Below are 17035 nucleotides of genomic sequence, written 5' to 3'. Positions count from 1 at the left end.
ATGGTTGGTAGGTATATAGAGATAACAGATGGTAGGTAGGTATATAGAGATAAACAGAGTTCGTAGGTATATAAATAGATGTTGGTAGGTATACAGACATAAACAGATAGTAGGTATACAGAAATAAACACATGGTTCATAGGTATGTAGAGATCAACAGATGGTTGGTAGCTATGTAGAGATAGAGAGTTGGAAGGTATATAGAGATAAACAGATGGTTAGTAGGTATATTGACATGAAGAGATGGTTGGTAGATATATAGAGATGAAGAGATGGTTGGTCGGTATACAGAGCTGAACAGATGGTTGGTATGTATACACAGGTGAAGATATAGTTGATACGTATACAGAGATGAAAAGACGGTTGTTACGTATACAGAGATGAACAAATGGTTAGTAGGTAAACAGACATGAACAGATGCTTGGTAGGTATACAGAGATGAAGAAATGGGTGGTAGGTGTATAGAGATAAACACATGGTTGGTAGGTATATACAGATAAACAGATGGTTGGTAGGTACATAGACACAAATGGATGTTGGTATGTATATAGAGATAAACAGATGGTTCGTAGGTATATAGAGATAAACAGATGGTTGGTAGGTATATAGAGCTGAACAGATGGTTGGTAGGTATATAGAGATGAAGAGATGCTTGGTAGGTATACAGAGACAAACGGATGTTAGGTAGGTATATAAACAGATAGTTGGTAGAAATAGAGAGAGAAACAGATGGTGGTAGGTGTAAACATATAAACAGATGTTTGACAGCTATATAAACAGATGGTAGGTATATGGGATATACAGATGGTTGGTAGGTATATAAACAGATGGTTCCTAGGAATATAGAGATAAACAGATGCTTGGTAGGTATCTAGACAGAAACAGATGGTAGGTATACAAAGATGAAGATAGCTATACAGAGATAAACAAGTGGCTGGTAAGTATATAGAGATAAACAGATGGTAGGTAGGTATATGGAGATAAACAGTTGGTAGGTATATAGACAGAAACAGATGGTTGGTAGCTGTATACATATAAACAGATGGTTGGTACACATATAGCAATAAACAGAGGGTTGGTAGGTATATAGAGATAAACAGATGGTTCTTAGGTATATATCAATAAACATATGGTAGGTATACAGAGATAAAAAGACACTGGTAGGTACATAGAAATAAATAGATGGTTGGTAGGTATACAGAGATGAACAGATATTTGGTAGCTATATGGAGATACACAGATGGTTTGTAGGTATAGAGAGATAAACAGATGCTAGGTAGGTATATAGAGATAAACAGATGGTAAGTATAGAGAGAGAGATACACAGATGGTAGGTATGTATACAGAGAGAAACAAATGGTCAGTATGTGTATGGATATAAACAGATGGTTGGTAGGTATATAGAGATAAACACATGGTTGGTAGGTATATAAACAGATGGTTGGTAGGTATACAGAGATAGACACATGGTCGGTAGGTATAAAGAGATAAACAGATGGTTGGTAGGTACATAGAGATGAACAGATGGTAGTTATATAGAGATGAAGAGATGGTTGGTAGGCATACAGAGACAAACGGATGGTAGGCAGGTATATAAACAGACAGTTTGCAGGTATACAGAGATGAACAGATGGTTGGTAGCTATATAGAGATGAATGGATGGTAGGTGTGTCTACAGAGAGAAGCAGATGGTAGTATGTATATAGAGATAAGCAGATGGTCTGTCAGTCGGTCAGTCCATCGGTTGATCAATTGATAGCTAGATCTACTATCTATCTATGTGACTGGTTTTGCTCCTCTGGATATCCCAGACTAAGACCTTATCTGTTTAGAAATTCGTGTCTTGTAGTTAAGTGTACAGCGCTGTAACATCTAACATCGCCTCTTAGTAAAACCAAAAATAAGACAAATTTCAAAGATTTGTTCCTTTCCTCTCTATTAGAAAGTTCTGGAGTACTTTCCTGACAAAGAAAATGAGGGAAGATGCCATTGAGTCTCCACCATGTGTCAGACAGAGGGCTAAGAGACACGAGGGCTTTAGCACTAGTCTTCAAACAACCTGGCATGTGGGTAGTAGGTAACAACCTCCATTTTACCAACCTCTGAAAGGGTAAGTAACTTGCCCAAGCCTACAAAAATAGAGAGAGAAGCAACATTGAATCCAGGGCAATCTGTTTCAGGTAAAGTTTCATCTTCTCAACAAAAACACCAGCAAAAATCAACTTTGGAATCTTCACTAAGCCAAGTCAAAGCTCTTTGGGAGAAAAGACCTTTTTCTGTATAAGCTGAACAAGTCTCCCAGACTACCATAAAACAGATACTCAAGGCTACATGTAATACCATGCACTTAGGCTGAAGGGACTTTTGCTGCCCTTTTATTCCAGGGTCATCAAAAAGGTTAGACATTCAAGTCCACTTAGGGGTACCTTGTAGGTCTGTCAATCTACTTCTAAAAAATCATCCATTGAAAAGTCTATGGAAGACACATCCAAACTCCCTGAGGGACTGAATTGCTGGGTGGAGGGCTGTGGGGACCATGGTCTCGGGAAACATCTAGCTCAATTGGCATAACACAGTTTATAAAGACAATGTTCTACATTCTACCTTGGTGAGTAGTGTCTGGGGTCTTAAAAGCCTGTGAGCAGCCATCTAAGATACTCCACTGGTCTCATCCCTTCGGGAGCAAGGGAGAATGAAGAGAACAGGATACAAGGAAAAGATCAGTCCAAAGGACTAATGGACCACAGCTACCAAGGCCTCCACCGGACTGAGTCCAGTACAGCTGGATGGTGTCCGGCTACCACCACTGACTGCTCTGACCAGGATCACAAAAGAGGGTTCTGGACAGAGCTGGAGAAGGATGTAGAACAAAATTCTAACTCACAAAAAAAAAGACCAGATTTACTGGCCTAAAGGAGACTGTAGAAACCCCGAGAGTATGACCCCAGACACCCTTTCAGCTCAGTGGTGAAGTCATCTCCGAGGTTCACCGTTCAGTCTGGGAGTGGAGAGCCCCATAAAACCAAATAGGACTAATGAGGCACAGCAGTCCAGGGACAAGGCCAGAAGGAAGAAGGGGACAAGGAAGCTGGTGATAGGGAACCCAAGGTTTAGTAAGGATAGTGTTGATGTGTTGTGAGGTTGTTAACCATTGTCATAGGGCAACATATGTACTAACTGTTAAATGAGAAACTATTTTGTTCTGTAAGCCTTCATCTAAAGTGAGAATAGCAGCACAATTGGAAGAGCATAGTCGATGTCACTGAACTGTGCATGTAGAAATTTTTGAAATGGCATATCTTTGGCTATGTGTATTTTCACCAAAAAAAAAAAGGTCGAGAAGGGAGAGGGTTGACATGTTGTGGGGTTGTTAACCAATGTCATAAAACAATATGTGTAATACTGTTTCATGAGAAACTATTTATTCTGTAAGCCTTCACCTGAAGTACAATAAAAAAATAAATAAAAAAAAGTCTATGGAGCACAGTTCTGCTCTGACATCCATGGGACTGCCATGGGTCAGAATCAACTCCACGGCGCTGGTTTGGAATCTACATGTCTACCAAGCTTCACATATGCCCACTGCACTAGGACTTTGAACCCCATTGTGCTGTCCCTAAAACCTACCTAGACCTTACTAGCCATTCTTACTTGATGGAATAACTTTTGCTTCACCCACCTCCCAATGAGGCTGAAATGCAGTTTCAAACTAGACAAATCCCCCGGCTATGCTAAAATTCCAACAAAACCATACCATGCTCCCACACTCCCTCTATACAACACAAATAACCTCATATTCCCACCTTTCTTCCCCTCATTTATTCACTCAAAAAACATTGTTTATTATGTATTAGATACTAGTATTATTATTTTTATTAGGTGCCATCAAGTCAGTTCCAACTCATAGTGAACCTATGTACAACATAATGAAACACTGTCCAGTCCTGTGCCATCCTCACAATTGTTCCTATGCTTGAGCCCATCCTTGCAGTCACTGTGTCAATCCAGCTCATTGAGGGTCTTCCTTTCTTTTACTGACCCTCAACTTTACCAGTATTAGATACTAGAGATATGCTTTTCAGACAGAGGGAGTTTGCATGAGCAGACCAGGAAAATAAGATACAGAATTTCACACCTGTGCCTCTGCAAGCAGCTCAGGGTTGTTACAGCATAAAGTATAAGGTAGAGAGTGGCAAGAGGTGAAGATATTACCAGATCAAGATGGGCCTTGTACGTAAATTATACTGGAGATGATGAAAAGCCATTGAGAGATTTTTTGAAAGCAGGGTAGAGGCCTGATCATCTATACATTTTATATAAATTGCCTCATTCACTCAAATTTTTATTGAGCACTTATAGGCACCGTCCTAGGTGCTGGAGATATTACCAGTTGGCTGACAAGCCAATTCCAACTCATGGCAATCCCATAAGTGTCAGAGTAGAACTATGTTCCATGGGGTTTTCAATGGCTGATTTTTTGGAAGTAGATCACTTCTGAGGTGCCTGTGGGTGGACTGGAACCTCCAACCATTCAGTTAGCAGTCAAGCACATTAACCGTTTGGACAACTCAGGGACTCAGCTAGGTACAAAACAGACAGATGTCTTGCCCTACCTAGATTACATCTAGATACATCACTTTGGTGATTAAACTCTCATCCAGGAGGATGAGACTGGAGTTAGGAAAACAATTAGGAGCCTGATGAAGCAGTCCAGACAAGAAACAATGAGAACAGGGCACTGGTAGCCAAAATTAGAAAAACATTTAGAGGGTAAAGTTGGCACCACTCCATGACTGATTGGAAATGGAAAGGGAGGAAGAAGGAGGATACAGGAACAGAAGCAGGTAAAGATAAGCTCAATTTTTAACAAGTTGAATTTAAGGTACCGGAAGTACTCCAGGTGGAGGAAGATATCCAACAGGCAAATGAATACACAAACCTGAGGCTCAGAAAAGGATCTGAAGCCAGAGATATAGATTTGGTGGCATAAGTGTAAAAGATAAAACTTAAAGGTGAAAATGGAGTCAAGTATGTAGGGTGGGTAGAATCATGGGCTAAGCATGGAACCCTGAGAAACACCAACTTATAAGGTGGATGGAGGGAAAAATCCCAAAGGAAGCAGAGAAAGAGCAATCAGAGAAACACACCAAGGAACAGAGGAAATGAGTGAACTGAAAGCCGGTGTCAGGTGAGGAAGCAGTGATCAACAACGTCAAACACAGCCAGAGAGCCTTTAAAAGAAAGACTGAGAAGCGTCCACTGGATTCACAATCATAAAGTAACTGGCATCCTTATTTGAAATAAAATCAGTCAGCTGATTGCAGACAAGGACATATTGCTATCTACTGAATGGGGAGTGAAGGGGAAGGAAGCAAAGTCAACTAGCAGAATAGAGCCTAATGCTTTATGAAGTATTCATGAAAAGAGGGAAAAATAGATAGTAGCCAAAGAGGGGTCCACAGTGAAGGGAAGTGACTTAGTTATCTAGCGCTGCTGTAACAGAAATACCACAAATGAATGGCTTCAACAAAAAGAAATTTATTCTCTCACAGTCTAGTAGGCTACAAGTCCAAATTCAGGGTGTCTGCTCCAGGGGAAGGCTTTCTCTGTCGGCTCTGCAGGAAGGTCCATGTCATCAATCTTCCCTTGGTCTAGGAGGTTCTCTGTGCAGGAACCTCAGGTCCAAAAGACAAGCTCTGCTCCCAGCACTACTTTCTTGGTGGTATGAGGTTCCCAACTCTCTGCTTGCTTGCCTTTCATCTCTTGTAAGGTAAAAGGTGGTACAGGCCATACCCTGGGGAAACTCCCTTTACGCTGGATCAGGAATGTGACCATAGTAAGGGTGTTACAATCCCACCCTAATCCTCTTTAACATAAAATTACAATCACAAAATGGAGGACAACCACACAAAACTGGGAATCATGGTCCAGCCAAACTGATAAACACATTTTTGGGGGGGACATAACTCAATCCATGACATTCCAGCAGTTGGCCCCCAAAAAAATCACATCCTCGCAACATGTGAGACACATTCATCCCATCATATCATCGCAAAAGTCGTAACTCCAAGTCCAAAATCCAAAAATTCCTTTCCATCTATAAAATCTAGAATACAAGTTATCTGCTTCCATAGGTACAATGGCAGAACAGGCACAAGCTAGACCTTTCCATTACAAATGGGAGAAACTGGAGGAGAAGAAGGGATAACAGGCACCAAGCAAGTCAGCAGAACACATTACATTAGCCCTCAAGGCTTGAGTCAAGAGGTAGCATATGATCAGGAACTGATGGTACTGAAGGAAGAAGTCCACGCTGCACTGAAGGCATTTGTGGAAAACAAGGCTCCAGGAATTGATGGAATATCAATTGAGATGATTCAACAAACAGATGCAGCACTGGAAGTGCTCACTTGTCTATGCCAAGAAATTTGGAAGACAGCTACCTGGCCAACTGAATGGGAAGAGATCCATATTTATGCCTATTCCCAAGAAAGGTGATCCAACTGAACATGGAAATTATCTAACAATATCATTAATATCACCCGCAAGCAAAATTTTGCTGAGGATCATTCAAAAGTGGCTGCAGCAGTATGTCGACAGGGAACTGCCAGAAATTCAGGCAGGATTCAGAAGAGAACGTGGAACCAGGCATATCATTGCTGATGTCAGATGGATCCTGGCTAAAAGCAGAGTATACCAGAAAGATGTTTACTTGTGTTTTATTGACTATGCAAAGGCATTCAATTGTGTGGATCATAACAAATTACGGATAACATTGCGAAGAATGGGAATTCCAGAACACTTAATTGTGCCCATGAGGAACCTGTACACGGATCAAGAGGCAGAGAAAACAAGGGGATATTGCATGGTTTAAAGTCAAAAAAGGTGTGCATCAGGGCTGCATCCTTTCACCATACCTACTCAATCTATATGCTGAGCAAATAATCCGAGAAGCTGGACTATATGAAGAAGAAAGGGGCATCGGGACTGGAGGAAGACTCATTAACAACCTGTGTCATGCAGATGACACAACCTTGCTTGCTGAAAGTAAAGAAGACTTGGAGCACTTACTGGTGATGATTAAAGACCAGAGCCTTCAGTATGGATTATACCTCAACATAAAGAAAACAGAAATCCTCACAACTGGACCAACAAGCAACATCATGATAAGCAGAGAAAAGGCTGAAGTTGTCAAGGATTTCATTTTACTTGGATCCACAATCAACACTCATGGAAGCAGCAGTCAGGAAATCAAAAGATGCACTGCATTGGGCAAATCTGCTGCAAAAGACCTCTTTAAGGTGTTGAAAAGCAAAGATGTCACCTTGAAGACTAAGGTGCGCCTGACCAGAGCAATGGTATTTTCGATTGCATCATATGCACGCGAAAGTTGGACAATGAATAAGGAAGACCCAAGAAGAATTGACACCTTTGAACTGCAGTGTTGGCGAAGAATACTAAATATACCATGGACTGCCAAAAGAACGAACAAATCTATCTTGAAAGAAGTACAACCAGAATGCTCCTTAGAAAGAGGTTTGGCAAGACTACATCTCACATACTTTGGACATTTTGTCAGGAGGGACCAGTTCCTAGAGAAGGACATCATGCTTGGTAAAGTACAGGGTCAGCAAAAAAGAGGAAGACCCTCAATGAGATGGACTGACACAGTGGCTGCAACAGTGGGCTCAAGCATAACAAGGACTGTGAGCATGGCGCAGGACTGGGCAGTGTTTCGTTCTGTGGTGCACAGGGTTGCTATGAGTTGGAACTGACTGACTTGACGGCACCTAACAACAACAACAAGCCTTGAAAATAATCCTCTGTTCTCTGAGACCATTCACACAGTATCCCTGCCCTCCAGACTCTAGGTATTGGCCACACTCTCCGGATTCTGAGTGGAGGCCCCTCAGCCCTGGGCTTCAGCTCCACCTTCCAGGCCCACTGGAACAGCAACTCTGCTCCCTGGGCTTTAGGTGCTCCATTCTCCTAGTCCATCTGAGTGGCAACTCCAGCCTTAGAAACACCAAAGGCCATGGCTCCACCCTTTGAAACCCCAGAGGTCTTGGCCATACCTTTCGAGACTGAGGCAGCTTGGCTTCTTGTGTTCCTTGTCTCTTTAGCTTTTGCTTCCTGGTTTCTTGGCCTTTTGGCTCCTCAGGCCTCATGCCTGCATATGCCCCGCTGAGGCAAGTGTTCCAAAGCTCTGTAGCTCCACCGATACGTGTTTGGAGGCACCCTACTCCACTAGGAAGCCTCCTGCGCACAGGCACTCAGCTCTCTCACTTTGTGGGTTGGCTCCAGCGCTGTCTGGCACTGGTCTTCTCGTTCTGCTGCTGCCTGGTCTCTGCTGCTGCTGGTCCTCTGCCACTGCCACTCTATCTATTCACAGTTTCAAAACTGTTTCCACAATGTAGGTATCTATTAGAGCAGCCCCTCACTCTCTCAGTGCCAAATTCTGTCTTGGTCATCTAGTGCTGCTGTAACAGAAATACCACAATTGGACGGCTTCAACAAAGAGAAATGTATTCTCTCACAGTCTAGTAGGCTACAAGTCCAAATTCAAGGCATCAGCTCTAGGGGAAGGCTTTCTCTGTTGGCTCTGGAGGAAGGTCCTTGTGCTGCATCAGTCTTCCTTTGGTCTGGGAACATCTCAGTGCAGGAACCTCAGGTCCAAAAGATGTGCTCTGCTCCTGGCACTGTTTTCCTCGTGGTATGAAGTCCCCCAACTCTCTGCTTGCTTCCCTTTCGTTTTATCTCTTGTAAGATAAAAGGTGGTGTAGGCCGCACACCAGGGAAACTCCCTTTACATTGGATCAGGGATGTGACCTCAGTAAGGGTGTTACAATCCCACCCAAATCCTCTTTAACATAAAATTACAATCACAAAATGGAGGACAACCACACAATACTGGGAATCATGGCCCAGCCAAATTGATACACACATTTTTAGGGGACATAATTCAATCCATGACAGGAAGTTTGAGTTTTCTTCTAATTTTTTTTCATTTTGAACATGTTTACATGTTGAGGGGGATAAAATAGTAGAGAGAAAAAGAAAATGACCCCTTACCAAATTATTATATTAGAAATTAATTCCCAGAAGTAGTGGGTCTAAGATATTTGTCCACTTAATAAATACTTATTGCATGTCTACTATATGCCTGGCACTGTGCTTGGCATTAGTTCTGACGCTTTTGCATTTTAATAAGTAAGGTGATGAAGACACACATGAATGAATTTAAAGTCTTCCAAAACAAGGGACACATATGTCATTTAAAGTGAGATGACAAGTGAAGTCAAATTCAGAAAACATCAATGAGATCTTCCCAAGAACATAGGAAGAAAGAGTGAAACTGCTTATATTCTTAAATAGGAAGTGATTGAGACAAAATATTTTCATCTTGCCCAACTGGGAAATAGAAGTATAATGAATCAAATGAGATTTAAAAATGAGTAAGGCCCATTCTCAATAAAAGAATATATTCACATTATATATCTTTTTGTTACAGAATAATACAGTCAGGTTGCATCTCTGTGTGTTTCAGCTGTTAACTGCCATGGCAAGTTTTGGGAATGCTGAATATACCATGGACTGCCAGAAGAACGCACAAGTCTATCTTGGAAGAAATACTGCCAGAATGCTCCTTGGAATTGAGGATGTCAAGACTTTGTCTCATGTACTTTGGACATATTATCAGGAGGGACCAGTCCCTGGAGAAGGACATCATGCTTGGTTACAGGGTTAGCGAAAGATAGGAAGACCCTCAATGAGATGGACTGACACAATGGCTGCAACAATGGGCTCAAACATAGCAACGACTGTGAGGATGGAGGGCTGCGCAGTGTTTCTTTCTGTCATACACAGGGTCGGAACAGACTCAATGGCACCTAACAACAACAACACAACAAGCTATACGACTATTGAGATTTTTAGATTACAAACTGAAACTATGATTTATTTCAAAGTGAAGAATTTGTGCAATGGAACACCAAATCCCTCGCTAGTAAACAAAAAGCAACTGTGAATTAAGTTATTGACTTCTTAGTTTTGCCTAAGGAGCTGAGAGAAATATGTGGATTTCAAGTGTCTAATTTCAAATCTAACTGAAATCTTTTTGTAGCTTCTCAGGGAATAGAATTTGTACACTATAGAAAACTGCTAGTTTCCTTAAAATTGTTCATGTGACTAATGCCAGCAGACACTGTTAAAGGAGGAATCATTTTCATTCATAGTATCACATCAGCAAATTAAAGAAACCAGAGCTTAATGCTCAAATCAATAGTAGCAGCATTTAGCTGTAGGCTATATTACAAAGTAATATGGTAAATAAACCTTTATAGGTGAAAATTTTTAGTGTCTATTATGAACTGGAAGAACAGGGGCTCTCCTATTAAAATACCCCAAAGGTTTCTTCAATTCCCTCTTTTCTACGGTTCTGGAAAGAATAAAATGCAATTTTGTAACCTTCCTAATCATGAACTTTTTGCTATGAAGCTGTTCAAAAACCTCCAAAATTCGCCAAAACAGAGTAACCAAAGCAAGAAGTTATTCACAAATAGAAAGTGGAATTTCTTGAAAAATGTTTGACTCTAAAGGAAAAATACACATATATAAAACCAACAATCAAATTAGAAAAAAAATCAGATTGGTCCAATTTGTATAAGAAAGTTGATGTACTCTCAGTGGGCAATTAAGAGGAAGTCAGGGCATCCAGGATACATTTTCATCTTTTGGACTGAAGTCACAGAAAGCAACTACCATCTCTAGCCCCCATATACTCCTTTGACAGGCTCTTACAAGACATATTTGCAGGAAATTGATGATTATGTTCTTTTACTGGAATTGAGTACTTTAAAATAATATTAATACTATTAAACCAAGGCAGAGTTGGTACAGTATTGTGATTCTTAACAGTTCTGAAAAGTTTATCTAAGAAATAATGGTTAGAAATAAAAATCCCAACCACTTTGCTAGGGATATCAAAAATAGCAACATTAATTCATCTATGGCTTGTGGGTTTGCCAACTCAAACATCATTCATACCATTTTGATGCCAACATAAAAAATGTTTGCATTTTCTGGTAAGGAATTTATATTCCTTTTAAAGATATAATGATACATACAGGATTTTAACTCACATTTTCCTGAAAGATTTCATAAATTATTCAGCTTTTTTTAATCAATCAACTAAAACCATTTTATACCCATTTTTCTAATGGTCCTACTGGACCATTACATGGACGTATTGATTGGGCAAATCTGCTGCAAAAGACCTCTTTAAAGGGTTAAAAAGCAAAGATGTCACCTTGAGGACTAAGGTTCACCTGACCCAAACCATGGTATTTTCAATCACCTCATATGCATGTGAAAACTGGACAATGAATAAGGAAGACCAACAAAGAATCGATGTATTTGAGTTATGGTGTTTGCAGAGAATACTGAATATACCATGGTCTGCCAGAAGAACAAACAAATCTGTCTTGGAAGAAGTACTGCTAGAATGCTCCTTAGAAGTCAGGATGGCGAGACTTTATCTCACGTGCTTGGGACGTGTTATCAGGAGAGACCAGTCCCTGGAGAAGGACATCATGCTTGGTAAAGTAGAGGGTCAGCAAAAAAGAGGAAGCCCTCAACAAGAGGGATTGACACAGTGGCTGCAACAATGGGCTCAAACACAGCAATGACTGTGAGGATGGCCCAGGACTGGGCGGTGATTCATTCTGTTGTACACATGGTCGCTATGAGTTGCAACCGACTCGATGGCACCTAACAAAAACAACGACATAATGGTTCTGGGTGTCATGACCACTCATTGATCCAATAACTTGTATAAAACCAAAAAACCAAACCCACTGCCATGTAGTCGATTCCAACTCATAGCGACCCTATAGGCCACAGTAGAACTGCCCCAAAGAGTTTCCAAGGAGCAACTGGTAGATTCAAACTGCCGACTTTGGTTAGCAGCCAAACGCTTAATCACTGTGCCACCAGGGCCACATAATAACTTGTATAGTCACAACTAAAAACAAGAACAAGTCTTGAAAAGAATCTGATTCTGCTAGAGATAACTTCGCTATTTTAGCTTCTTACTACTCAGAGAAAACAATTCATAATCCAAAAAGCACAATCTAAAGTGGCTGCCCCTACCAGTTTATCTGGTAACCAATGTGGGGGTTTAATATAAGTCTGCATGAATCCCACATGTACCTCTGTGATGTCAGGGAACAAAAGTTCTATGAGAAAAGGGCAATTTAAAATTCAAATGTGTTGCTTACTTCTGATTGAATGATTGCTTCCATAACAGAATATCTTGAAATGACAAGACTAGCACCTGAATGATTAAATAACCAAGAAATACACTAGGGATTTTATTAGGAAGCAATAATAAAGAGCTTTTAACAATTTCTTGTGCCTTATCCCCCTTTATCTCAGAGTAAGGAGGGTGGATAAAGGTCCCTGTCCAACACCACCAGCAGCCTCTGTTGGGGCACACTTGTACAGTGTATGTAGAAGAGGTGCAAAATGATGGCAAAAGATGACTTTCAAGTCAAGCATTTGGGAGAGTAAAGGTGTAGCAGGTATTCCATCCTCCCTTGATTTTGAAGCGTGTGGCTAGATGACATTTGCCAGGCTCCCATTTGGCTAGAGATGAACACGTGACTAAGTGGTAAGTGGTTGCCAGTGAAATGTGGGCAGAAATGAAGGGTCATGGGTCCTCAATCTTGGGGGAGTATGTTTCCCCCATGCTCTCATCCCCCTTCCCCCCAAGTGTGATAGTGACTTGGCTTGAAACATCAGATGAGGACAATGTCCTAAGGAATAGTGGAGATCCAGAGAGAAGGAACTAGGGTCCCTGTATGATTCCAGGAAACAGGGCTACCTGCTTACTTCAGATGCTCTCCTCAGGCTTACACAAGAGAAATAAATTTCTATCTCCTTTCAGCCATGGAATTATTATTGTGATTCTCTGTTACAGAATAGCGTGGCCTTACCTTAATTAATACAAAGGTTTATAGGACCTTAGAAACAATAATACAAAGAAAAAGGGCCAGTTCAGATTAAAAGAGGTAAAAAAACTGTACGTCCTTTCTATTGTTTTGTCCCCAGATAGCACTGTCATGCTGCATGGCACACCTCATAAAACAAAAATACTTTCCACATAAAAGCATAATTGCTCTATGAGTCCAGAAAGAAAGATACATGCTAGAGATGGATGAGAGGGTCCAATTAAGCAACTTCTAAGTTTTCCCAAATCTGAGAAAAATACAAAGCACATGGGCCTAGAAGCATTTCTCTGAAAGGACAAGTTACAAAATCAATGCAGTTATAAGTCCAATTGAATCTCCTGGGTAGTACCTCTTCCATGGGTTTGCCAGCTCTGTTTGTGGTAGTACTTGGCTTTACTTCAGGGGTAAGAATCTGGTCCACCGAAGGAATGTAAGAAGGAGCACTGGTGCTGATGTACTGTTCCACCTCCCCTGGAAGCAGCAGCAAATCTGTTGGATACAAAATATTTCACTTGATTCTTTCACCAAGCTCACAATTTGCCTAAATCATCTAAAAGCCTCTAATAGTCAAAGGAGGAAGCAAATATGCCCAGGTGAAGTACAGGTCCATTTCATAGTGCCTATCTAGGTGGAGAATATGGTTAAACACTCAGCTACTAACTGAGAGGTTGGCAGTTGAAATCTAGCCAGACATGCCTTGGAAGAAAGGCCTGGCAATCTGCTTCAAAAATGTCACAGCCATGAAAACTCTATGGAGTAGTTCTACTCTGATACACATGAGCTCGGCATAAGTCTGAATCAACTGGGCAGCAACTGGTTTGGGTTTTGGAGGGGATTTTTGTCTTCACTTAAAAACTTGATTCAAGTAATTCTCTTTTCTATAAAATAGAAGGCTTTGGTGCATTTATTTTTATCTAACTATTGCAAAGTTGCAATCTATCCAAAAGGCCTGGCAGAAATACTGTTTTTGGAGTAAATTCATCATGCCTCTCACCCCCAACTCAAGTTCTATTTCTACAGGAAAATAAGGCAAGAAGAGGCTACGTTTGCCTCATTTTCCCACATTTTCCTGAGGGGTGAAGAGAACGAAAATGGAGTGCTGATTTCCTCCTGTAACAATATGGCAATATTTCAAAAAATATTTCAAAAAACAATGATGCCAGAAGGAAAGTAACTTTTAGCAGAGAAATAAAATACTCTGTCATAATCAGAATGCACAGTCTAATTTTCGACACTTGCAAATAACATGTTCCCAGCTTGTTTAGCACGGTCACAAGAATTCACTAACCAATCTCAGTTTTCTTATCGATCCACTGTAACTGAATATGTTTCCTTAGTTTTGCATGTATGATAAATAAAGCTGCATCACAGACAACTGATGACCTTCCAGAGCTTTAAGGAGGACCAAAAAAAAGAAAAAGAAAAACACAACAGGTTTTCTCCTTAGTCTAAGTTTTCACAGGACCAGAAAGGCTTGCCAGAGCTAGCCAATAACTTGCAGCTGGCTCAGGATGATGCTGCCTGCTACTCAATGATGATCCTAATTAATCCACTAATTAAGTTCTCAGTAGAAATGATTAATTAGCAACAGGCATGCCTTGGCTGTTGCCAATGGCAGCAATATAAGGAGACAACTGAGCAGGTATTGATATTCAAAAACTGAAACATACTTGAAATGCATCTCTCTCACCACTGCAGATATCACCTTCACACACACACCCAAAAAAAAAAAAGAAACCCACCATAATTACAGAATTCTTAGACTCCGGCAACAGAGAACATGGTCAGACAGCCTGGAAACCAAGAATATGGATGGGGCAGGTGGTGAAAAAGTAGTTCTACTACTATTAATTATTCAAATCTTAGAATATGATCTAATTAATTGGCAGAAATAAAAATAATAATAGCAAACACTTACGTACCTGGCATTTTATATGCATCAACTCAGCTAATCCTGCCAACAGCTCTATTAGTTCCTGTTTTGCAGGTAATGAGCTCTAAGCACAGGGAGCAACCTAGCAACCTTACTCAAGATCCCATAGCTAGAAAGTGGCAGAGCCAAGCAGCCTGTCTGCAGAGCCCATGCTTTCAGCCCACAATGTCATGTTATGAACTTCTACATTTAGATAAGCATTTTCATTACGTATTTTATTTAAATCTATCAGGGCCAAACTCAGGACCAAGACATGTTCTTACTATAGCACCTTAGCATAGTTAGTGTTCAGTGCCCTTGTCAAACATTTTATACTCAGAGAAATAATCATTTTTAATCCAGTAAGATTACTGGAGCCCTGGTGGTGCAGTGCTTAAGAGCTCAGCTACTAACCAAAAGGCCAGCAGTTCGAATCCACCAGCCGCTCCTTGGAAGCCCTATGGGGCAGTTCTACTCTGTCCTATAGGGTCGCTAAGTCGGAATCGACTGGACAGCAAAGGGTCACGGGGTTAAGGTTGGTGGAAAGGCTGGCTGTCGAATGCACCTATTTATGAGTTTAAGGTTAATCTCTCTTCCTGAGCTCCCTGCGGTAACCAACAAGGACTGGCCTAGGTTCATACCTCTTAATGTAAAATCCAGTACCTACCAGACCCATTGGCTGCCAGTGCAAACATCAGTTCAAATGTAAAATCAAAATCGATTCTGCTTTCAGGGCTATTTAAAATCATCATTCTGACTGACAACATAAGGCAGCGAGGAAGACAACTTTACAACTCCTTTACTAAAAAACGCTTTACCTTCCTAATCTATTTGCAGAGGAGGTAGGATTTTTAACAAAAATTGTTTCTTTCATAAAAATTCTATCGCCATGGGAACAATTCTTTCAAAAAATAAGACTCGATATCCTCCACATTTTAAATTCTTATCATTAGTTTCTTCACTGTAAAAGCAAAATGCACAAACGCCTGTCTCTACTGGCGCCTAACATGGCCCCTTATACATAGTAAATTCTCAACAAATACTTATAGACAGGAAATGAATTTCCTGCATCTCAACCTTTAAGCTAAACAGCAAGTATCAAGAATCTACCTGACAGTATGACACTGTCAATGATGTGAAATAAGTATAGTCCTTGCCTTCAGGAACTAAATGTTGTCACAGGGATAAGACTATCATACGTAAAATCAACCAGAGGACAATCAAGAACAAAACTGAATTGCTTTAACTCTAAATATGACAGAAATTTATTAAAACTTGAAACTAATATGGATAAGAACAGTCTGGTAAGGCATATGTTATGAAAAACACAAAGTTATCTTTTAAGCATTTTATAATCATGGGTTGGTTATTTATGTATTCATATTCTCCAAGGGGGGAAAATGATTGTATTCACTGACAGTGAGAAATAGAATTTCTAAGTTTTCTGTAAAGCTTTCCAAACTGAAGTGCCTTCAGAAACTTAATCTGATCTTAATAACTGTTGTTTCTAAAATAACTAAAGGCCCTATTTTCATCTTAATACCACCATCTTGGCTGATTACATGACAAGTATAGTTTGGTGCCACTACCTTGATTCATACTAAGGTGCCAGTTATCTTTACACATCATGTGCAACATCAGTGCAAATGTCAACATAGTGAAAAAGGCAGACAATGACTCAGAGTTACAATCAACTTGATGGCAATGGGTTTGATTTTTCTTACTATAAAAATAATTTTGACCTGCAGATCTCTGAAAGGATATCAGGGTTCCTGAGGGGTTCCCACGCCATACCAGGGGTCCCTTGGCCTAACATCAGCCCAGCCTTCCCACAAGAACACCTAGAAAATCTGGATAAATTACAAAAATCAAGCACAGGCAGTCCCCAGGTTACAAACGAGATACATTCCTAAGTGTGTCTTTAAGAATTTGTAGGTAACAAAAACAAAAGAAATGAAAAAAAAATCCACAAAAAAAAGTAACTCAGCACAAGAGAGTAAGAAGAACAAAGAAAACTTCAGCACCACAAAAAAAAACCACTACAAAATGACAGCAACAAACTCACATCTATCAATAATTACACTGAATGTAAATGGACTCAATGCACCCATAA

The 17035-nt window shown here is 40.4% G+C and overlaps 1 protein-coding gene across 3 annotated transcripts in view; it reads right to left on the bottom strand.

The window, feature by feature from the left end:
* IFTAP (intraflagellar transport associated protein) overlaps positions 1-17035 on the bottom strand; it is a 91254-nt gene that overhangs the window by 3454 nt on the left and 70765 nt on the right. For all 3 annotated transcript variants that reach the window (XM_023738424.1, XM_023738431.1, XM_004369809.2), the window contains one exon: positions 13360-13499. In XM_023738424.1, the coding sequence (XP_023594192.1) occupies positions 13360-13499 (140 nt within the window). The remainder of the gene's footprint in view (positions 1-13359; positions 13500-17035) is intronic.

This window comes from Trichechus manatus, unplaced genomic scaffold (genome assembly GCF_000243295.1).
Source record: "Trichechus manatus latirostris isolate Lorelei unplaced genomic scaffold, TriManLat1.0 scaffold00006, whole genome shotgun sequence".
Taxonomy (NCBI): domain Eukaryota; kingdom Metazoa; phylum Chordata; class Mammalia; order Sirenia; family Trichechidae; genus Trichechus; species Trichechus manatus.
The sequence above is the reverse complement of the archived record's forward strand: the minus strand, read 5'-3'. Positions and strand labels throughout refer to the sequence as shown.